This window comes from Diplotaxodon limnothrissa, linkage group LG10 (genome assembly GCF_057381915.1).
Source record: "Diplotaxodon limnothrissa isolate DT_005_m linkage group LG10, D_limnothrissa_male_GT1.1, whole genome shotgun sequence".
Lineage (NCBI taxonomy): Eukaryota > Metazoa > Chordata > Actinopteri > Cichliformes > Cichlidae > Diplotaxodon > Diplotaxodon limnothrissa.
The window spans coordinates 9,449,293-9,473,166 of record NC_140605.1 but is presented as its reverse complement, the minus strand read 5'-3'; the positions used below and the strand labels follow the sequence as shown (position 1 = coordinate 9,473,166).

The window sequence follows — 23,874 nt, the reverse complement described above, 5'->3', positions numbered from 1 at the left end:
TGTGATGCTAATGATAGTCTGCGCTCTCGTACCTGTTTGTAAAAGTTGGTTTTGGCCTTAAAATTAATGCAGCAATTTATCAGAGATGTGCAGCACGGAAGGAGAGTTAAAGCATACAGGTGGTTCACACCAGGCAATTTACTGCATTTTAAAATGATGCAATCCATACATTACTAAAACTACTGTTAAGACATATATTGTATTTTAATGTATATAATGTAATGTATTTTTGGCCTTCTTAAGTGGCAATTAATCAATAATTGAATATTTTGAAAAGGAAGATTGTTTTTTTTAATTTGCATGAGATTTTTTTTCTTGTTAAACCTTCACTTTATTAACACTAACAAAATCAAATGTGTCATTTTATTGCTCTGTTTCTGTATTTACCTAAATGAGGAGATTTATGGGGGTTTTTTCAAACCAGAATTCCATGAAAATGAATGGCACACCAGAGTCCTGGCCTTATGTCTCCCTCTATTTCTCATTATCTTTGTCCTTTCCTCTCTTTGTCTTCTACTGATGTGTGCTGGTATTCTCGGTTCATCTGTCTCACTCATCAGCGCTCTTCGCTGTTCATCTGTCTTACTCCTTCTGTCTGCCCTCCGAAATTGGCTGTAGCAGGCTGAAAGCCTTGTTCGCCGGCCCCTTTTGTCGAACCAAGCTACTGTGTTAAGCATCTTAGCATGAAAAGTCTGCTAGCCAGCGAGCTAATCCTGGTTAGCTGCTTGTCTAATCCCAAATTTAATGTTAAAATCTTGAAAACACTGATGCAGAGCAATACTAACACTTTCTAAAGAGACCATGTTTATATATTGTATTGACAGCATTTTAGATTTCCACTTAAAAATTAAGTTATAGTGTTGTTGGTTTTAATAGTTTTCAGTTTCATAAAGATTTTAAAGTTTGAGCATATTTGATCCATATCCATAGAAGCATCCTCCGTCCCTGGGTTCCTCCTGTGCATTAGTCAGTTGACACTCTTCTTATAGGAGAAATGAGGAGAGTGCTCTGTGACTGATGGAGCTGCTTTGTCAATGACAGGGGAGCTGCTGCTGGCAGTTTTGGGCCAAAGAACAGTGCAGATTACATTAACATCAGTCAAGCTGTTGTCAGACTAGTAGGACATAAATAGGACCTTATTGATGCATAATGCAACAACTTTTCATTGTGACGTTCTCTGAGTAATGGGTTCAGAAAGTGAGTCTGTGGCAAGAAAGGCAGTGTGCCAGAAAAGATCTGCAGAGATGTATCAGAAATGGCGCATTGGTTAAGTTGAGATCAAGTCGAAAAAAGAGTATTGTCTGGATAGATCGATATTTAAGAGTCAGCATGAATCAACTGACTTAGGGTTAGCTTGAAAACATGGCAACATCAGGCAAAAAGAGGCACATCAGTGTTTTTAGAAGTGGCGAGAATTAATTTTACTAACCACTTCTCCTAATTTTTTTCTCCTTTGCTGGATATCATATTACTGTTAAAGGGCTTTGACAGTTTGTAATAGAAAAAACAAAACTGTTGACCCAGACTCCAACAAGCAAAAATCCCAGAAATCCTTGACAGAAAAATTGCACTGTGCGGTTTGATCACCGCTGACACTGCCCCTACTGCGCCTCTCCACCTACTTCAGTACAGTCAACTTCACAGAGACTCACAAAATACAGGTGCAGCTAGAAGAGGAGCTGCCGTGCACCCAAGAAAAATGCCACTTCATAGACATAAAGTAGTAAAGTATAGTGCTCTGGATCCACGTTTTGCACCTTCAGCATAGATCCAATGATGTGACGTATTTGATATGGTATTCTGTTTACTGAGTTCCTTTAACCAAAAGTTCATTTTATGCAGTGAATGATATGTTTACATGCTGTATATCATGGTGGCAGTTCAAGCAGAAGAAATTATTAGAAGTTAATGTGAAAGTTCTAAAGGAAAGACTTGCATGGTCAGGTAAGACTTTAAGTTAGCATTACTACAGAGAATAATAACTAAGGAGTTTTGACAAACTGTAGTTGTACATATAAATATTTGAGACCATGCAATCCTTTTGTTTAGCAAGAGCCAGCGTCTGGCAGTTTTGAAAGTCCTCATCTTTCTTTAGGTCTAATCTTTCTTCCTTCTCGACGAAGCATTCTCGAGGAAGGCTGAATTTCTGTGAGGAGCGAAAGCTGAGGACAGTTCCCTGGAGTCCGGACACCAAGGCCCCCGGGCCTCCACAGCTCATAAACAGATGTGTCCTTGTCCCCAGCCAAGCGCAGCCACTCAAGTGGCAAAGCAGGGGCCCAATAATTGTGAAGAATAGAAAGCTAAATATTGGCTTTATCTCCTCAGTAATAAAAGGGCCATGAAATTGATTTAATGCTGCAGCGCTTCTCTTGGGTGGCTTCTTACAGCGTGAGCACAAAACAATGAGCAGCAGCCATCTATTAATTAACCCACCTAATCCTGCAAAGTTAATCTCTCACCACAACTTTGCCCGCAACTAACTTCCAAGCCAGTGGGTCTATTGGGGGTGTCATGACAATGGCAGTGAGGGGAAGATAGATTCAGCACTTAGGAAAAAGGGAGCGAGAGAGAAAGAGGTGGAGAGTGCACTGTTGTGCACATCAACCATGAGGGACATTGTAAGTGGAAATTCAGGGGTGCATGGCCGTCATTAGAGTCTTCAGAGTCGATTTGTGTTTTAGTGAAAAGAGGCGGAGATTAGCTCTTGGAGTCGTTTTCAGGTGTGCTGCGGCTCCAGTAGCGTAGGCGGGGTGGATTTAAGTTGCCTTTTTTGTTGTCTTTTGTGTGTCCTTTTTCTCCTTTCACCATGCTACCTCAGTCTGTTATTCTCTCCTGAGCTGTTAGATAGTCGGGGGAAAAGTGGCATTTCTTTTTCTTCTTCACCTGCCTACCAGTCGCAGCATGATGGCACCTCACACCCAACTCGCACATTCATGGTCATATTGTGTCGACAGAGTTGTGAATTACCTCCTTCTCGGGCGGCTGATGAAAAGCTATGTGTTTTTCTCTTTGGCTGCAGCTCATCTGACCCTGCCCTCTCACCTCCCCCCCATCCCTCCCTCTGTCTCATCAGTCTTTTGTGTGAGTCCCTCTTCGTGGAATAGCAGTACAAGGCTGGCTCGGAAAATAGGTCACCCGCTGGTGCTCCTCTCACCTCTACAGCATTCAAAAAAAATAATCCTCTGAGGTATCTTGTGCCATTTTGTAATGTCTAAACCACAGTCTCCAGAATATAGCCAGAACACACAAAAAACACACATGCACACATATCAACTAAAGGAGGGGGGGAAAAAATCAAGAAAAAATCCAATTGAGGGAATTTGGAGATCATTTCTTTGCTAGTGAGGAAAGCATTTCCTGTGGAGATAATTTTAGGAGGCTGATTAGGCATAGAAGGTGTTGAGCCCAGAGTGAGGAATCTCATCACCCATACTAATGACATGCCATTCCTGTGCTGAGAGCCCAAGCCCTGGGCATGGACTAGTCTCTGTCAGCCACCTCTAGCTACTGTGTTCATTAAGGCCAACAATGTAATTACAATTCACAGATACTGTGTTGGCTTAATTACAGTCTGATTATTAGGCTGATATTTGTTGGAATAATCAGACCCTTTAAAAGTGGATTTATATTTGCATGGAATTAAAGCCTTGATTTTATTAGTGTATCACAAACTGCCTGATTTCTGAGTGAGTGTATGCTGTAGATGTGGTTTAAAGTGGCGAGCTTAAAGAATCTCAGCGTCGGGGTATAAATGTTTACATCAGTAAAGTATTTACATGAGAATAAACAAACACAAAAGACTTCTTCAGTCTTCACATAAGCTCACAGATGGAAATCTCTGAGTGACAAATCATCCAAGAGATGCCTTCGTCTGATTGTGGGAAATGTTTTTCTCTGCTACATATGTTCCACCTGAATAGCCAGACAAAAAAAATCAAAAATCAAAATGTGGACTGCATTACAGTGGATTATTCTGATTCCATAGACACTCACTGTAATTGGGAGCACTCCCGAACAAAATGCAGGGATGGTCCCCAGAGGTAGGGCCATTATGCCCATGTCTATGCAGCTCAGAAGTGGCTATAATCTTTCATCCAAAGCATGTGACATAAACACCCCCAGAGCCAAATTCTTCCACTAATGTAATCAGAGATCTTACACGGGTTTGTGCTGTAGCTGAATACAGTCCTACACATTTGCAGAAATGTACCTTTATATAGTTTGAAGTCATACATTTTTCATATATTCATTCTTACATGTATCGTCATCAGCATATTTTTCTGTATGAGTCCAAAGATATAGTCTTTACAGTAAGAGGATGTGGATTATATTGCTAAACATGACATTTTGAATACATAGAAATCAAATGTTGTGTATACGAAACAATTTGGAGATTGTTTATTTGAGTTACTAGGTGATTTGTTTAAAATCTCAACCTTCTCACGTGCCAGGTTGGATTTGACAGAGCTGACCTATGTGTCTCTATTTTTTCCCAGCTCGTTTTATTCCGTGAGTTGCTCGTGGCTATCGTTTTGTTTCTGTGTGTGTGGATCGAGCAGGTCTGCGGGGTTTTGAATCTCACTCTGTGTTCTGTAGGAGACTGCTGACAGATGTCGACCTAACACGAGCCCCTGTCTGTGAAAGCTATAGTTTTATCCTGTAGCTCAGCACTGGTATCAACATTCTCCTGCAGCTTTGGGAGGTACTCATCTCTGTGCACGAAGTGATGTGCGTGTGTATATGTGTGTGTATATGTGCCTGCAGGCTTCCCAGCGACAGCATATGGACCGGTGGCGGCGGCGGCAGTAGCGGCAGCGCGTGGCTCAGGTAGGGGGGCCCGTGGAAGAGGCGGCTACTTGGCGTACCCACAGAGCACAGGGCCAGGTAAACGCTCTGTCCATGTTCTGTGTGGCTGCTGCTCTCTTCAACTTCTCCTGCTCTGCTTCTCCCCATAGACATAGTTCCCTCAGCCCCCAACACACTTGGCAACATTTTGAATTTAGGCTCACATACATATTTAATCCAAAATATCTACATACACATCCTTTCAGACATAGCCCTAGCCGCTCCAGATCCCTCTAAAACATGAACCGGCAGCTTTAATTCCAATTCTCTCATCTGGAAGATTTTTAAGGGCTGATGACAAAGCACGACAAATTTTAATATGAATTCCGCTCATGTATGATAACATAGCTCTGTTTACTTTTGAGACAGTAAAAGTCTTCCCAGGAGGAAATTTCTGAAGCAAAACCTTAATGAAGAGGCGATCCGCGGTCTAAAACATCTGTACTCGAAGCTCTCAGGGTTTTAGCATTAATAAGAAATGGTTACACATGCAAGAAAATCTGATCTTAAAGCAGCTTAGGGCAAATAAAAAAGTCTTTCCTTAATATCTTCTTCTCAGAGTATGTCTATAAATATTTTCAGATTCAAAAATTGAGAATATTGTAACCCATGAAGCTAGGTAATGAATTTCCAGTTTGTCTCAGTATTAAACTACCCGAATGGACATTTTCCTTTGCCTCGTCCAGATATTTGTCATTTAGGTTAAACTAAGTTGCGTAATGTTTGGTCTAATGGTGGATTGTCTCTTAAAAGAAATAAATGAGGAGAAAGCAGTGGAGTACAGTAATGGCAGTCATTTTTGCTCCCAGACACTTTTCTTACAACCTGATCATCAAAGCACCGTGAACCTCGGGTGCCTTTGTGATCACCGTTGTGTCGGTTCTTTACGAACGTCAGCTTATCCTGTGTTGCTCTATATCTGTAAATACAGACGTTTAATAGGGAAATTGGAAAGATTAGTCGGTGCTTTAGCTGCCTGCTTGTAGTGATCAACTTTAAGTACACACGCACTCGAGGAAAGCGTTCTGACAGCACACACCCCATTCGCAAGCAGATGAATATCTGCCAAGAGATTTGTACCAAAAAAACAGGATGCAAGTTTCTTTCTGTCTTAAACAGCATTGATCAACTTGTCGGCTTCATTTAGACATCCTGTTTTTTCCCCCACCCTTACAACTGTAGATCATTCAATAGCTGTCAATAATAGCTCCCCTGACTGAACACACAGCCTCCAGGCAGTGAGGAAAAACTGTCTTTCCTAATCAGACATACTATTTGAAGCTTGTTGGAGCAAATGTGTTTTAATTGTAACTCAGATGTTGCCTGGTTTGTGCAGTGGCTTACAGATATAAAGTCAGGAGACAATTGGTGTTTAATGACATGTGCTGTGATGTGAAATGCACACTATTGCACATGAGCACACTGACAGCTACAGTACGGGCGCACACTACCTGCACGCACGCACACACGAATGCAGACAAGCAAGCTCACGCTCTTCTTCTCATTTGAACTTAATTCAAATCAACAGAGGGAACACTGGAAGCCAATCAGATGCTCTTTCTCTCACATCAAGCTATTTGATTTTGTATTTTGAAAACAAAGAACTTAACCAACAATTGCAATGAACATCACTAAGAAGCAGGAATGTTGATTTGGGGTTAGCAGCAGCCAGGAAGCAAGAGACGTGATGGCAGCTATTATGTACAGTTTAATTCTGACAGCTGCAAATGGAAGGGAGACAAGTAAATGATTATGAACAGGGGCGAAGGGGGAGGGGTGTCAGAGTGAAAAACAGTGACATCATGGGCCTGTTTTAGAGTACTTAAACAGCCACGAGACAGTTTAAGGAGAACTCTTTAGAAAAATGGCAGAATGTGTCTGAAAAGCAGAAAATGGAACAACAATAATAACAGCAGCAAAATGTGGAATATGAGCATAATTTGACTGAGCTCATAAAATGTCAGCAGATCTAAAACAGCTGTATTCTGTTTTATTGTTGCCATTTAGTATCCGCTCTGTTCTCGGGAGAAAAACTTAACAAATGCCTCTTGACGATCCAACGAGAGCAGCTCTCCATCTCGTGGCTTTGAGTCGCAAATGATTTATTAGAAGTCCTCAAGATGACGCCATTAACACGCAGCGTGGAATAATACATGGAGTGCTCTCCTCTCTGCGCAGACACAAACCAAACAGAGGACACAGGTTGTTTAGACTTGACCTTCCTCTCTGTTTGTGTCATCTGGGAACGTTGCTGCATCTCCATCCCGTCGTAACATTTAATTTGCAGCACGCTCGGCCCGGGGTGTCAGTCCAGGAATAGCAATGCTCTTGCTTTCATTTTTGCTAAATTCTCCACGTTTAGTGCAGACGTACATGTGGATTCCATGTGCTTTGACTCCACCTACAGTTTCCATAGAGCACCACATATTATATATGTGCTTGTGGACTTTGACCCAGGAGGAGAGAAGAATTGGCGATGATATTTCACCTGAACCGGATGCCACAGGCTTTAAATAAAAGTAAAAATGCACACTTGATAATCACGAGATATAAGTGGAATGCTACAGGAAAGCTTTTTGTGTAGGTCGAGGCTTGTTTGGAGATTGGCAGCGATACACAAAGAGAGTGTTGTGAAAATGAGGAAGACATTTTCCATCAGTGACAGAGGGCACTTTCGCCCGACTCCCAGTGCTCAGCAGACAGAATGACAGCATGCTGACCTCTCTCTGTGCGACAGACCACTGCTGATGACAAGGTGTATTTTGGATGGCAGTGGCCTGCTTCCTGCAGGAAACCATAGACACAGCTAAGTGGGCCTGTGCCACTTTTTCTTTGATCTATTACCATGTGTTTTATTGCTTAATCTTATTTTTTTTGCACTATATATTTTAACACTACTGCACTACCTTTCTTGCCTGTTTCCAGGCGATAAAAACTGCCAGTCAGCAGGGGGGGAAAATAAAACACAGAGTTAACGGTTACTACTCAGACAGGCTAATAAAAAGCAAAAGCGGTGATTGGTGTAATTCCAAATGGGTTTTTTTGCAAAAGGTTGGTGTTTGGTGTGCATTTGAAGAGGTGGTTTTTTTTGCTACTCTGATCCCCATCAGGTAGTATCTTGCACCTCTCAAGTGCAACAACGCTTGAGGGGTAGTCTTGATGTGTGTTTTTGGGGACGTTTGAGAAACTAGCTTCAGGCGAGAGGTAGATCAGAGAGATGTGGCTACTTGACAGAGTTTACCATTGCCTGGAGGTGGAAAGGTGCCAGTCCATACTTGGATTTTTAGGCTGGTATCAAGCTATGACTGGGTGCCAGTGGAGGTTTTAAAAGGCAGTCGTATTGTAGCAGTTGGAAAGGCTGAGCATCTGTATATTAAGGCTAACATTGAGGAAATTACTTATTTGCCTGTATTTTAAACACGTACACTTTAACCTCTGCTGTGTATGTGAAGAACAAACCAGTAAATAGAGAAAAAGAGCCATTGTTGCCACAGTTATTGAGACCGACAGGTAGTTTATTGGGGAACTGAATGGTAAAAATTAGACATACATGTCAACAACAACCTGACCATTGAAATGCACGCTGAGAACATCACTCTGAATATTATAAATGGATATCTAACAAATAAAACACGTGGAGAAAGTTAGTAATTTAGCCATTCTTTTTAAGGTCTTCTTTCCTCCTCATTGTGGTACTCTTTCTCCATTTTAAAGTAGACTTATGTGAAATCTCCTGTGCGCTGTCAGATGAAAACTGAGAAAATGCAACTGATGCAGATGGTTCTGACAGTCCAGGGAACTTCAAAGGTCCCAGTGTACTCTGGTTGAGTGTTTTCCTGAGTCCCTCTGAGCTTTCTGAGAAGCTCAAATGTCAGTCTCAGATCTCTGCTCTACCTGCAGTGTACACAAAGCACATCTAACTGCATTTACAGGTCTGGGTACTTGCTATGTACAGTATGTCTGACTTGACTCAGGTGCTCGAAACTGAAATAGAGTGGCTGTGGCCAGCCCTATGAATAAATTGTGCTGCAGTATAAATTGCAGAGGTGGCCCTGCCAGTTTTATTGGGATTTAGGATAGTCGTCACATCATTTAAAACCCATTCCTCCCCTCAGTTAGCTGCTCCTCTTCTTTGTTCTGATCTCACGTTTTCTCATCTCACTTCTCCTTCCACCTCTTTTATTTCCCAGCGATTAAAAGAAAGGAAAAGTGACAGTCATTTCCAAGTTAAGATTATTATCAATTTCCTCCCAACAAGCTCTGTGATCTTCTGCAGTGCCTGAGAGGAGAGTAGGACTGGCTATGTGCACGAGGCTTAATCAGTCTGGCTCTTAGTGAGCATGGGTCCATTTGTCCCAGATGCTAATCTGCAGAGCTCAGCTCTGAGGCCAGAAGCACTTTACATGTATTTGCTGCAAAATAACATGAGCAGGCATGCCAAGCCCATCCTGCTCGGGTTTTTGTCTAAGGCCCAGGGAAAGATTTGACACATCGGGGAGGGCAAAGCGTCCCTTTGCACCTCCACCACAAAGCGGTGGTTCACAGCTGTGGGGAGCAGATGCTCTGAGGTTACAGGCACAGGCCTTCGGGGACATCACCGCTCTGCCCTCCAGGGGCTGCATACATAACACACTCTTCAAAGAAAACTTAATGCTAGGAAGGTATTTTGCTGTCAGTTCTGTGACTTCAGCTTAGAAATATAGTATGTGTTCGATACGATAGTGCATTATGTGGTTATTGCAGAACACTGCAGAATGCTTACTTTGCAAAAAGAAGCGCATAGTTTTCTCCACACTGTGTGGCTACATACTGTAGTGGTTTACATGTTCATGTGCAAATGAAAGGTTGCTGGTTTACTTCCAGTCAGAGACAAAAATCCCCTTAGAGTTGTGTTGGTAAGGGCATCCGGAGTAAAACTGCAAACTCAGACATGCGACCCTGCTGTGATGGTCCTTTGTGAACGAGGGAGCAGACAAAAGTAGCATCTGCAGTCTTTTCCACCCTAACAATAACACGTGAAATAAATGGATGTGAGATTTAGCAACCCATTAACGTACAATCTCTGAGTAAGCATTGCTCTAAGAGTTGGTTCCTCTTTGATTTATTCATATATTCTTCCCTCTGTGTCTAAATGACCATTAGACGTAGCCAGCATCGCGCTCAGATTTCACTCACAGAGAGTCTTAGATTTCTTCAGACCACTTAAGCCTGACCAGACATGTTTGAAAAAAATGTGTTTAGCCAAAAGGCCAGCGCTGTCAGCTCTGGGGCTGCTCACGATGGGATAATCTGCGCCGACTGTCGATAACCGAGCGCCCTTTCTCAGTCCCAACCAGACCCGATCCCTCACAGGTTAAAATCTGCATTAAAATCATTTAGCATGGCCTGTCTGGGCTTTGCTGCTGCAAATTATTGCAAGCGGATTTCTTTCTCTGTTGCACATTGTTTTGCCCGTGATTCTGCGCTCACACTTTCTCTTGGCGCTTGGCACTTTCCACAAGTCGTTCCCCAAGGTAAATCCATATCTCTGTTGAGTTTGCCCGTTACGGGAACGAGTGGCAAGAAAAGGCAAGAGCAGGCATAAAATGAAAAGTAAAGAAAACAGAGGCCTCAGTATGGGTGAGTAAATGCAAGAAGAAATCATCTGTTAAAATTCATTAGCCAAGCTTCTCTGAACACAAAATGACAAGACATTAAATATGTATTATTTATGAAATGTCTGTGCTCTCTGAAAAGGGTGTCTAGTGCTGTTAATTACTCAGCCATTCATTCAGAAAAGATTATTTCAAATGGAAAGTGAAAGCAAGGCTAGACAGCAAAAGAGCTGTTAGTTTCTTTCACGCTATTTTTAAATGACATTGGTGAAAATGAAAAAGCTAATTATGGTAGCTCTAAAATTCAAAGCTAATTTGAGAAGCAGCATGTCAGGTTTATTGACATCTTCTGCAGAGTGATGTGGTTTGATGGCCACCGAGGAATCTTGCTGGTGCCGCAAGGGAAAGGGAGGAGTGGCTGCATGAAAATTTCTATTTGCAGAACTTGGTGATAGATTTTTATATTCCCCGATGCCTGGTATTTGTTGACTGCGTAAATAACAGATATGTTCATGTATATTCAAAGCTTCTTGCACATGAAAAGTCAATATTTTGGTGACGATCAGAATTCCAAACAGAGGCCTTTTAGCGAACCCTTGCACAGTAGAAGATGTGGACAAAGTGTTTTCCTCTGGTTTTAAAATGAGAATGATCCCAAACTCGACAAAGACTCCTGGTAAACCTTTTCACATCCTGAAGACCCACGAGGCCATATTTTATCATCAGTCTGATTAAGGGGTTCTTTTATTTTCCAACTTGTGGGAAAAAAAAGAAGACTACTTTCAAGGTTTGTGATTCCTCCTTAAAGGCAGTCACCTGGCAAAGTGGGACTGAGAACAGGGCATTTATCCACTTAAAGAGAGCCACCCCAATGATGTCAGTAACAGATGACTGCAAGACACTCCCCTCTCTATCGCCTCACAGCCGGTTTTGGTCACTGAGGGCAGAAGGGAAGGAGGGTGGGGGCAGGGGAGATAATTATCAGTATAAATGAAGCCCTGCGAACGATTCGCACTGCTGGGTCCCCTGATATAGTCTCCAAGGCAACCTCAACACGCTCATTTGTTTTGTAGATGAGTAATTACATCCAATTAGTGGCCAGTGGAAAAAAGGAGTCCAAGAAAGGCCCATTGTTCTGGATAGATTGTGTGAATATTAATAGTGGGACGGTCTGAGGCACAGCGATATGATCGGTGATACTCATGCAGCTGTGGGCACACTCTGCCCATTCTCGTCCTGCATAACAGATCAGATAGCCACTGATGAAAATATATGGCTTTGCGAGTGTGGGCCTGCATGTTTGTGTCTCTGTTGTGCTCCTGTGCCAAACAAAGCCAGTTTCCTACCTGAGCCTCCCTCACCAACCTCGAGCTCTAAATGTTTCAGATTTTATTTGCCAGTATTTGCAGCGCCTTATTCCCTTATTTTTCTCTAACCGAGCCCTGCCCAGTTTGTGGTAATTGATACTTTTAAAGGCTAAATTGCATAAGATTGGTGTTTATTGTCCTTGGCATGTGTTTGGGTTTTTTCTTCTTCTTTTTTTAATGAATGATAAACTGTATGGATCTGCATCTGATCCTCAACCCAGTTGATTGTTGTATGTTTTTTGGCCTGTTGTGTTGCAGTTTTCCATTTATTGTTGTCGTGAGCTTCTTTGAGTATCATCCAACATCATTTTAAGACCTCTGGCTGCAACTGGTGGTTGCAGTTGTCACGTTTGAACAAATTTTCTTCCCAGTGAGCAAAAAAAGTCTTCTGTTCACATAAAACTTTAGTTTTCTGGGTAAGTAGGAAAGTTGTTTAGAAAGACACAAAGGGTCTCACTGGGTTGGAACCTCACCTCAAATTAAAGGCTTCTCGTTATTTTTCATGTCAACCCTGACCACAGGTTTAAAGATGCACCCACTTCAGCTGATTGCTTTTAATACTATTTTTGCTTCAGTAGCCCTAATACCGTAGTTTAATGTCAGTTTTGTCTAAACAATAATAACAGTAATTATCAACCTAAATCCAGCAAATCACCTACATCTACTCGAGAGTGTGCATGTCATCTACACCTTCCTAATGCTGCTACTTCACAAGATCACACTGATTACAATATGGTTCATTTTCAGCTGCCTTTATTGTCGGTTTTATATCGTATGAAAGTGACTTTTTTTTTATTGTACACTCACAAGGCGAGTTTGCACCGTTTTAAACTGGTGATATATTTGGAATGGATTCCTTATGAATCCCTAATAACGTGGTTTGTGCTATTGTCAATGTTTTTTCCCCATTATAATTATTCCATTGATCCAGCTTTTCCTCATTAGCAAGGCCAATCAATTTTCAGTGACATTTTTCTAAGTGAAGTAAATGGAATGATTGCTTCTTGAGCTTTGTTCAATGTGTCAGGCTTTATGTGACGTACGTGGGAAGCCTGCCCTATTTGGAGCCTATAATTTGATGAGTGGGCAGACAGCCCACAAGTGGTGAGATCAGAGTGCTAAAAAGCATTGGCGGGGAGAAACATGGCTGGTGCTTACTTTCCATTTGGCAGAAGTGGACTGTCTCACTCTGAATGGGTAGAGGTGAAGTGGCTTTGAATGGCTATTCGCTCCAGGACCCAAATAAAAAAACAAACACACAGCAGGGGAAACCCAGCATGGAAAAGCCGGTGTCACCAATCTCAGTCCCTGAGTAGATTAACTCTCTTATCAAAGAGGTGTGAGAAGGAGCAGTTTCTTTTAATTGCACTCTTTATATGAGCAGCTTGCCACAGATTAAGAGAACAAGCAATAAATGTCAGCACGACTTATTGCTGAATGACATTTTCTAAACTGTTGATAATCCACCATCTGTGTCAAAGAAAGAATTCGAAGAGGCCAATCTAAGACGTGCTCAGAGTACTTAGTACACTTGAGAATTCTTATCATCAATAAACATGAACGTGTCTGTATCTCATTCACATAAAAAGCTTATCAGTTTTTATTGGTCCAAAAAAAAACGAGGGGTTTAAATTAATTATCGATCAGTGCGCTCTGTGTTTCTTTTCATTTAAATGACAAAAGCTTCCTCCAGGTACGTCAAGTAAGAACTGTCGGTTTGAAATGAGAAATGTATTGACCTGCTTTGACCTGATTCTTAGATTTTTTTTTTAATTTTTTTTTTTAGCTCACTCATTAATGCTTGCAAACAAACACTGGGACAGGTCAGTTATGCAAAGCTGTGGCCTTACTGTGTATTTTGTATTTATTGCTTTTGGTCCATTTCAATTAAGTTAATGAGCAGTTTTTAATTATATCCTTTCATGGAATTATTTTATACGTCCATTATTTTCAAGTTAGTGTATATACAATATAGCTGAACATAGCAAACACGGACCATATGCCAGGGGGTCTGGCCACATGGCAGGAGCTGCTGGGGAGGGAGGGCAGGGAGGGCCAACTAAAGCAGACAAAATATAAGGATGTGACCTTAAAATGGTGTAAAGCACCATCGAGCTATGCTTATCAATCTGGACACTTTGACTATGACAATGAACAAGTTGATTTCCACAATGATGGAGTCCCCTCCCCTCCCCCTCCCCACCCTATACTGTATCTCCCAGGCCTCCCCGATTATGGGTTTTACTCTGCGCCCAGTGACCAGAGGGGGGGGCCCTGCTCCTTTGCTGACTATGGCTCCCTGGGGCCCCAAGCGGCTCAGATGCTGCACAGTGAGCATGCCACCTCCGCCTGCAACTCCCCCCTACAGCACCTACACAGCCCGGATCAATTTAAGAACCCAGGTTTGTATCTGAGCATCTATCTCATCCACATTTTGGACTTTTCAGTTTGATTCATGACATTTTTCCATGCAGATGATCTAATCTTTTTTATACACATATACATATTTTCTCTTACTTTTGTTGAGGAAAAAAAATCCCTTTGAAAAATGATGATTAAAAAATGTCTTGCTGACAAAGTAGTATTGCATGTTCTTCCTCCTTTTTTTTTCTCCAGTTTTTAATGTAGATCTTTTGTTCCTTTGTGAAGTTATGTTCCAGCCCCTGCTTGCACATAAGGGGGTCGACATATACAGAATGTAATCCTTCATTTGCATGTGAACCAAATAACTACTGATGATGTCTGAGAGTACACTGGCCACTCTGACAGAGCTCAGGTTTATGTTAATTTGGAACAGCAAAGGAGAGAGCAAGTGTGGGAGTGAGTGCCATTTTTTTTCAGTCAAGCCCTTTAGGAATTCTTAGTGTAAGAGTGATTGCCGTATTATTAGTGTGTGAAATTGGTAGAAATGCTGTACAGTGTTGAACACTTAATAGACAACTTTTTTTTTGCATAATACAGCCATTACTCCGCAACACAAGCACATTTTCTTCTTCTGTGCTTTTTTTCTGATCTTCTCTCTTATGTAATCATAGCTGTTAAAAAGCAAGGGATGAGACTAAGTCAAATGGAGTTCATGTTGCGATTTCAGTAACTGCGAGCTTTATGCAGATAAATTAAATAGAATTTCAACCTGATATTTTTTGTTTGAGAGCAGACAGGAATTTTTAATATATGCTGACTTTTAAAATAAAAGTGTTTATGTCAAATGTGTGTCATGGTGATGGCGGTCTTTTGACTGTGTTTTTACAGACAGTGTTTCTTTCATTAAATTCCTGCTTAGTGGAATATCGTCATGAGATCATGGGAACCCAGTGTATAATCATCCAATCAACCACTACTCTGGCTGTCTTTCCACCCAACAGTATAACTGTTTTAAAAAAAAAAAAAAAAAGACAAATATACATATAGAAAGCAAAGCGATTTGTCCTGTCAGTCTTTTTGGGCTGAGGTCATGAGTGCGGGCAAGATTTTTCCCCCTAATGGTTAAAGTGTTGGCCAGCTGCCCCCGGCAGATGTTGGCATTTACTACAGGCTGTCTGTGTAACCTTTAGTACAGCTAGCAGACAAAAAAATGCACAAGACGAGCCTTTTAAAGACAACAAATTACAGAGATGTGACTTTGTGGGGTTGTAAAGGAATTGTTGGAGGCTTTTGTGATAATGCTTGTACACATGAGGCAGCAACATCAGCACTAACTGTTTGAGAAAACACTTTTCTTCTTATAGATTTGCTAAGCAGCGTGGACTGTTTGATGGGATAAACATCTATATAGGAGAGGGAAAGAGCTGATTTCTTCCCATCGCTGCAAGTACACATCAATCGCCCTTGTCTGTCGATTGTGAGGCTAAGTGACGTGCTGATTTATAGTATTTGATAGGCGATTTGGAGCAGTTAAGTAAAGAGTAAAGAGGTGTTTAGGTCAAAAGTCATGTTGCCTCAGCTCTTTAGCAGCACCTAATGAATATGTCTCTGCTGCACGCATGGCCCCTGAAATATTCGTTGAGTTGTTGAAGCTGAAGCTTGTCTCACCTGAGAGGGCACGTTCAAATCCTGAGTGAGTCAGCGTAGCTTAATTGCGTCGTAGCACGTGGGCGTTGTCTGTGGAATAGACTTGGAATCTGCAGCCAACCTTGAGCCTATGTGAAATTCAGAGACATTTAATTGTGGGTGTTTTGAAGGAGATAAAATTAAATCAGAATGTTTGACAAAAATGTAATTGACTTATAAATTACACAAGTATACAAAAACATCCGGAGATGGCAACTCCCACCAAGTGCATCGTTGCAGGACGTAAAAAAAAAATGATAATAAAAAAATAATAAAAATCTCTCTCCATGCTTTTTCATGAGATATATTATTCAATATGGTTTCTTGAAATTTTATTTCAAGGTCAACTTTGACCTTGGTGCTAACAATGAAGGTCAAGGTCAAATGCTTAGCCAACCTAGGTACTCATGCCCTCTGAGGCCTAGTATACTGTTCTAAAATTTGAAGACGATCCATAAAAAAATTGTGGGTAATATAAAGGGTTTTAAAAAAAAAAAAAGAAAAGTTTACATTTAGTGTGACCTTAACCTTAAACCAATTTTCATTAAAATTGAACCAGCTTGAGCTGTTATTGGTATCTACCGTCCCACAACATTTGAAAATGATATCTTGAAAACTTTGGACGCTAGATTGCTAACGAGCAGACAGACAAACGAACAGAACCGATTAAAAGCTTCCTCCCTTCAAAGGGCAGAAAATTAGATTTAAAGATATGAATTCTTTAAATAACTGATCGTATCTGTTACAAACACAAGATTGATCATTTTCTCTCCAATCTTTTTTTTTTTTTTGTCTTTATGAAAAAAGGATGTATATTCCAGATAATAACAGAAAAATGCGTTACAGTGGAGTCTGGCGTTCTTTTGGCTAAATGCACAAACCACTGCAGCCTCTACATCAAAAAATTACTTTCACTGAGAGAGGGGTGAGCTGCACTCCAATAAAAATCACCAGTTACAGGAAATGAGGATTGCCATTTCAACTGGAAAAAAAAATCCTTAATTATATAATAAGCCAGCCTACTGGGGGCTGTGTGGGCAAGATAAGCGCACTAGCAACTCTCCGTTTAAAGTCCTTACAGTTACAGCAGTGTCAACTCCACTAGATATATGTTTAGTGAGATGGCTTCATTTTCCTAGAGTGCCACACATAAATATCTGAAGCATGCTTTGAGGTGCTTCCAGTGAACCTAACCTGTCTGTTGCGGCTTTGATAGATGGAGCGGTGATACGTTAAACAAGGTGACAATGATAGTTAGTTTACCGTGTGTGTGTGTGTGTGTGTGTGTGTGTGTGTGTCTCCATCAGCGCGTTGGAGCCACAGCAGTCACACTGTGTCTTTTTCCATGCTCTACAAAGACCTCCTCTCAGGCATCACAGGGTTCATGAGCTAATATATATACACAAGATGGAGCATTTTCTGTGGTCGGAGGATTTTTCTTTTTAATGCAGTTGCACAGTTTTTTTTCACAGTTTGTCTGTGAATAAGGGTGAGATGGAGGGTTATGCGAAGCTGACAGCAAAGGAGATTGCTGTTAAGAGATCACTGCATTTTTCTTTCTCCCCGGCTGTTTTTCCTTGTATTGCCAGTGTTATTGGCCTTTAGCAGGCATATGGATTTTCTAAAGGCATTTTATTATACTGAGTTGCTCTTACTCACAGGGCAAAAGGTGGTAAGTCACGTACAGTATTTCTTTTTTATCCCCCACCCTACAAGTTTGGACCTGCCGACGAACTCGGGTCAGGCTTTTATATTTCCTCAGTTTCCCTCCTTCTCTTGCCTGACATACCCATTTTATTTTATGCTGGAAGTTACTCTTGCAGACTAAAAAGCTGAAAAGTGCTAAGTATTATATGATTTTGTTTTGGGGTTTGTTTTTTTTTGGGGGGGGGGGGGTGTATACTTAGTAGATCATATAAGAAAATAGAAGGTAGTATTTCAAATTCTGGGGCTCAGAATGCTCACCAAAAATTTCAGATCCTCATAATCCTTTGTTCCTCTACTTAGCTACAGCCGATGTCGCTGTACAAGTACTCCTTCACATTATGCATGTCAACATTTACACTGCAACCTTACTAGTTTATTAGCATGATGGAAGTATTTTTAGCAACGTGCCTGTTTTGTGTTGTGCATGACTATACAAAGTGAATGTTATTCCCGTGCATAATACACGCAGCATGTAGATTATATTTAGAATCTCATACTGGATTCACCCCTAATTTTGCTTGTTTGGTATGAAATTAAGCCAAAATCCTGCACCATTTTTCAGTCGATTACAAATTAAATTGAACGCGCAGCATCAAATACAGTAACCTGTAATATGAGCAAGCCCTTCAAGACAAATGTATGAATCCAGTAATGCGTTCTTTTGATTTCAATTTGCCCATTGAGTCACAAGAGTAAGGATATACTGATCTTTGTTGGGGGTTTCTGAGCTGCTCCGCTCCTCGCTGTGTTTGTATGCAGGTGCCAATCCGTCAAGGCCCGGAGGTTTCCCCGGCGCTAATAGTCCAGGGCCTGTGGCTGACCTATATGGACCTAGCAGCCAGGATTCAGCTGTGGGCAACTACATCAGTGCTGCTAGCCCTCAGCCTGGCTCTGGCTTTGGCCCCAGCATCACAGTAAGTACTAAAATTCCGACTGCACCTCCTGCTTCTTCTTCTGCACTAAAATTAGACGTTACAAAAAATGCAAATGGGCTTCAATTGCAACATTCTGTAAAGCAGCTCAGTGTTTGCATAAAAAGTAGCATTTATTCTTTTACTGAATTGACTAAAAATAATCACTGCTGTCGTCTTAGAAAATATCCAGGGAAGCATTTTTGCTGCTGTCAGGTTCAGGGCTCCCATAATAATGTAGTACATCAGTGTTAAAGCCCATCGCAGCTCTGTAAGTTATCTGTGTCAAAAGCAAATGTTTTTCCCCTCTAGCTGTTGCACAAATCACCTCACTTCAGATTCTGCATCACCTGCCCAGAACAAATTTCTTTTATTTTTAGAACCCCATCTGTCCCAGAGCTGGAGTTCACTCCATTGCTAGGACGATGCTCCCACACAGGTTTTTGTGTCTCCCAGTGCCCTTGTCCAGTTAGGCTTGCTCAGCCACATGCTGTTGAACTTTTCTCTCTGATCGGTTAGCAGCTGGTCGCCAAGTCAGTGCGTAAGTGTTAGGACTACAAAGGAAGAAGAGGTGACGGTAATAAAGAGAATATTGTGAGGGATTTCCCCATCAGAGTGCTAATAATCCCACCTTCCTTTGAAGGTGAAGAAAAAGACATTAAAATTGTGCTCTCAAACTCCGTGTTCTCTGTGAACCGATCTATTATCATAAGTGTTGGAGAGATCATCTTAAAGCCAGTAGGAACATCTTTACTTCTAAAAGGAACTCTAAGAAGAAAGTTTAGCCATTCAGATTCATTCCTCTTATTTCCTGTGTTTTCCCAACATTGCAGCAGTTTGAGTCTATGCAGGGTGGAAACCTAGCAAGAGCTAGTTTACTAAAGACATATGTAATGGCTTAACAAGGATTATTTCTACATTCAAAATAAATGAGACTTAGCAGTCAGTTCCCATCATAAACTACTCCCTCTCTGTTTTTTAGCATTCCTAAGACAGTTTTCTGAGAGCAGCCAAAGACTGAATGAGCCAAAGTTAAATCTGATGTACTTAGCTTATTTACTGTCAATAAAGGAAAAGGCTCAAACGCCACGAAAGAAGACCCAATCAGCACTTTGTTTACTCGTACGTTAGTCTACCTTCGACCTCGCCGAGTAATTAAATTGTTTTACCGTGTGAATTTTCTGGCCCTAGCAAAGTGCAGCAGGATTTCAGTTCACATCGGAGCATGTTTGTGCTGCTTTACATGACTGAACTGAGTGACACAGTGTAAACTATAAAAATAACACCTGCTTTCTGCAACAAGCTCATTAATGCATGGCTTAACTGAGATGGAATAACGACAAGCCCATTAGTACAGCGAGCGAGCGCCGAAAAGACTACAGGGTGAAGACGCTCGTTCCAAACTTTATAGTCCACATCATTAACTTGAATTTCATGCTACAGTAAACAGATATTTATCTTTTTATTTATTTAGGTGATCCTCTGGTTGTGGTATTTTGTGGTGCTTTTTTCTTTTTTTAAAATCTAAGCCTTTGTGGCAAACTGTGGCTTATGCTGCATTCTGAAATCACACATGTTCTGAGAAGTACCACAGGAGATTTATCACGTTGTGCGCTTGAATCAGTTGAACTAAGTGCGGCGGTTTAGCGAAGATGTCGTGAATGTGGCGCTTGCACTATACGGCTGTAATGCCTTGTTGCTATTGGATAATGTCACAAATGTACAAAACAGGTAAAAGAGCTCGTTTAGATGTTTGCAGCCGTGCGTAATTGATTTATGATATCCACGCAAAGCAGAGCTTAAGAGAAAAAAAACATTTTAAAGCCTTTTTCCTCCCTGAGCAAAGCCCCTATTATTAATTGCTTTAGGTCCATTGGCTATCTGCTTTAATCTGCTGGTCTCAGTGTAGGAAGCAAAATATTTGCTATGAAACACCACGCTGGCTCATTTTCAAGGCAGATAGTTCACAGATGGAAATGAGGCCATTTGTTACAATTATTTTCCATTTGTTGCAACAGTTTGTAGCCATAGTTTATTACTGAGTTAGAGAATAGAACAAGTCTTTCAACCCCCCCCACCACAAAAATACAAAAAATTCGGAAGAGATGAGATTAATATTGAAGCAGCAGAGTGCAGCTGATTTATGAAAGAGGTGGGTGAAGAATATGCGGTGTATTTTACCAACATTATTCAAGCCGGGCCTTCCGATTCCCTTACAGAGAGTCAGTTTTTGCCCATAATACTACTAGACTAAATCACCACTTCAGAATCACAGCGAATCAATAAAGGAGAGGTGATGCAGCAGGCCTCTGACTTCCTGCTCCAGCCGAGATGATCTCTCTATTCAGAACATTAAAATAGGAAATGATTCAGAACTAAAATTTGCTTCATAATTCACTTCTTTACCGAGAACGCTGTTGAACCAAGCGTATATAAGATCGTCATATCTCAGGAGCTCACGGATGACTTCAGATTCACCGATTTGTCCTTCTGTCTCACGCTCCACTGATTTTATTAATCCCTTTAGCCAGTACGAAAACAGCTACTGCGAAGAAGCTTTAATGAACTTAACTGTTTTTTTATGCAAGACAATTAGAGCGCAATTAGCTGATTGAGGTGATAAAGACAAGCAAGCGCTGCTGAAAGTGCTTCTCTCCTTTTCACTGTTGTGTTTGAATCCAATCATTTTTTACAGACCTGTCAGTAGGAAAGCTCACAGTGTCCTGATAAGTGAGCCTCAGTAATAAAAGCCATTCAATAGTCAGAAGCACACTGATCTTACTGAAGGCTGTTTATGATCCTATTCTCGGCATTCTTTCAGATGAAATCACTTGTGTATGTTAGCATGAATGGGGATTGTGTGTATTATTACATATTTTGTATTTAGATCCTGTAATCTGAGTGCTGCATTGTTATAAGAGCTTGCATTATTAAATGCAGTATGAATCATTTACTGTACAGAGCATATCTAACTGTTTTTAATATCTTTTAGCATTACGTGGCTTTTTCTTCCTGTTGTAATGTTGCAATTATTCTTTTTGCAAGAGTGTTAAAAGAGTTGGTTTGATATTTCAGTATTCTCCTGCTCTGCTACTCAACATGATCACAACATTCACATTCATGCTAGCTGTGAAAAAAAAAAGAAGTTGATATGATACTCACTTTTCTCTCTTTGAAATGCATACTGACAAAAGCACTAACTGTACACTTTTAGGGCCCGTTGATTGCGACAGCTTTTACAAATGGATACCATTGAACAGGTGGCCGGTTGCCATCTCATCAGAGGTATTGCATTTTATTTACTGTGCATTTCTATCAGTATCTATCTGTACTATGTGTTCATCGCATTAATCGTTGTTCCTTCACCTCTCTTTGGGGAAACACAGAGCTGGTAGTAACGTGTGAGTATGGCGAGGTGGTTTGTTTGAGGTCTTTCTCCAAAAACTAATAAATACAACTGATAAAAAGGACAGAAGATTAGCAGACATTACGAGAATTTTAATCATTTTGTGATTGTTTATGAAGGAAAGCTTCATATCGGTTACCCACACACATACTACCGGTTCTTCAGCTTTTCTTTCCTCCTTCTTTTTGACATTTTGAAATGTTTTCATCCTAAAATAGTCACATGTCTGTGTAGAAAAATCACATGTCTTGCTATTCAACCAGAGAGGATGTCACAGTTTAAAGTGTTTTTGACCTAAGCTCTGGCTGTCCAAGGACAGGACTCTCATTACAATTCTTTCACAACTTTTAAAATCGAAACTGCAAAATCTTTCACTAACAAGCAGCCGAGGTGTAGGAAGAATCTTTGAGGAAGGGAATTGCTTATTACTACATGACCTTCTTTTTGCTAACACTGTCCCTCATATGTACAGCCACAATGTCATATATAAAACCTTGTCTGCCCTACAGATACTTGTAGATGTTTGATGTGCATAAAATGTATTTTTGTATACGTTTTTAAACTTAGTACAAGAGTCCACAGCACGATATACCACACCTGCCACTTTATTAGGTACGTCAACGAGGATAACGAGCATGGGTATATTGTGGTCAAAGGGGATAGGTCAGATCAGTAACAGTAGGCTAGGCTGTAGCATTTAAACAGTGCTCAGTAGGCCCAAAGTTGGCAAAAAATATCACCGTCACACCACAACCAGTAGCCTGAAATGTTGATACAAGGCAGAATAGAGCAATGCTTTCATGTAGTTTCCACCACATTCTGGCTCTACCATCAGAATGAAATTGTTTTTTTCCCAGTTTTTTCCCACTTTTGAGGTTGGTGACCCCGTGCAAACTGTAGCCTCAGTTTCCTGTTCTTATCTGACAGGAGTGGCAGGCAATGTGGTCTTCTGCTGCTGTCGGTTTAATTCCATCTAACCAATCAGCTACTGGCATGTGATTGGCCAGTAACTGGTATGAGCAGATATATCTAATAAAGTGGCAGGTCAGTATATATGCACAAATGCTAAATTAATAAGCCGTTTAAGTATATAGTGTGGTATTTGTGACAGCCTAGACTTTTTGTTATTGGACAGGCTGTTTTTACAGTAATTGGTGCTTCTGTTATGCTTGCAGGAAATTTTGACCTGTAGCAGTTTCTTAGAATCATATCCCAGTTATTCATGCTTCAGCAAGCCTGCAAAATACGTCACAGCGAGTATTATTTATGTTCGAGACTTACTCTAATTAAATGTATGCTTTCTAATGCTGTTGTTCCTTTTTTTCCTTCCTTTTTTTGTTGTTGTGTTTTTTCCTTTATCACCCAGCAGAGTATATCTGGTGGCCCAGGAAAGACAGGACGAAGTTTCTAATTGGCTTTGTGTGCAGGTGATGCTAATCCAACTTCAAGCACTACAGCGTCACCCCGGCAAAACAAACGAAAGTCGGAACCATATGAAGAAGAAAAGAAAATGTTTATCATCTCAGAAAAATAACAACTGCTGTACTATAATCCAAACCTCCTATAACTTTACAACCTGGTTTGGTATGATGTTTCACGTCGAGTTCATTCACCTACTTTCTTCCTCTGTTAGCTTTTCTTTTGATTAGCTTTGAGAGAGTCGTTTTAGTTGAACCTTTAATTTTGTGTCGTTTTTATTTTATTTTCTGGTATTGTTGTGTAAATCTTTTTTTTTTTTTTTTGCTTTTTTTTTTGCTTTTTTTTTTTGCTTTTTTTCGTTTGAAGTACGGCGGTCATAGCCAAGAATATCTTCGAAGTCACGTCTTCATCTTTGTACCGGTGAGTCTAAAAGGAAAAAAGCTCGGGATGTTTCATTCAGTCTTTCTGCAAAAAAAAAAGAAAAGAAAGAAAACACAAGAAAAAAAAGCTCAGTGCGGAAAGACTCGGAGAAGAAAAAAAAACATTTTAAGGAAATTTTAAAGAAGGTATCTAAG

General features: G+C 40.7%; 1 protein-coding gene across 11 annotated transcripts in view; it reads left to right on the top strand.

Annotated features, from left to right (window-relative positions):
• msi2b (musashi RNA-binding protein 2b) overlaps nucleotides 1-23,589 on the top strand; it is a 288,895-nt gene extending 265,306 nt beyond the window's left edge. The window contains exons 11-15 of one of the 11 annotated variants that reach the window (XM_085364361.1): nucleotides 4,765-4,827; nucleotides 14,029-14,208; nucleotides 18,323-18,477; nucleotides 21,689-21,759; nucleotides 23,250-23,312. In XM_085364361.1, coding sequence (XP_085220487.1) covers nucleotides 4,765-4,827; nucleotides 14,029-14,208; nucleotides 18,323-18,477; nucleotides 21,689-21,730 — 440 coding nt within the window. In that variant the 3' untranslated portion in view covers nucleotides 21,731-21,759; nucleotides 23,250-23,312. Of the gene's footprint in view, nucleotides 1-4,764; nucleotides 4,885-14,028; nucleotides 14,209-18,322; nucleotides 20,348-21,688; nucleotides 21,760-23,246 lie in introns of those variants that run through there. The other 10 variants (XM_085364357.1, XM_085364358.1, XM_085364359.1 and 7 more) reach the window with 10 other exon arrangements.
• The last annotated feature ends 285 nt before the right edge of the window (nucleotides 23,590-23,874 follow it).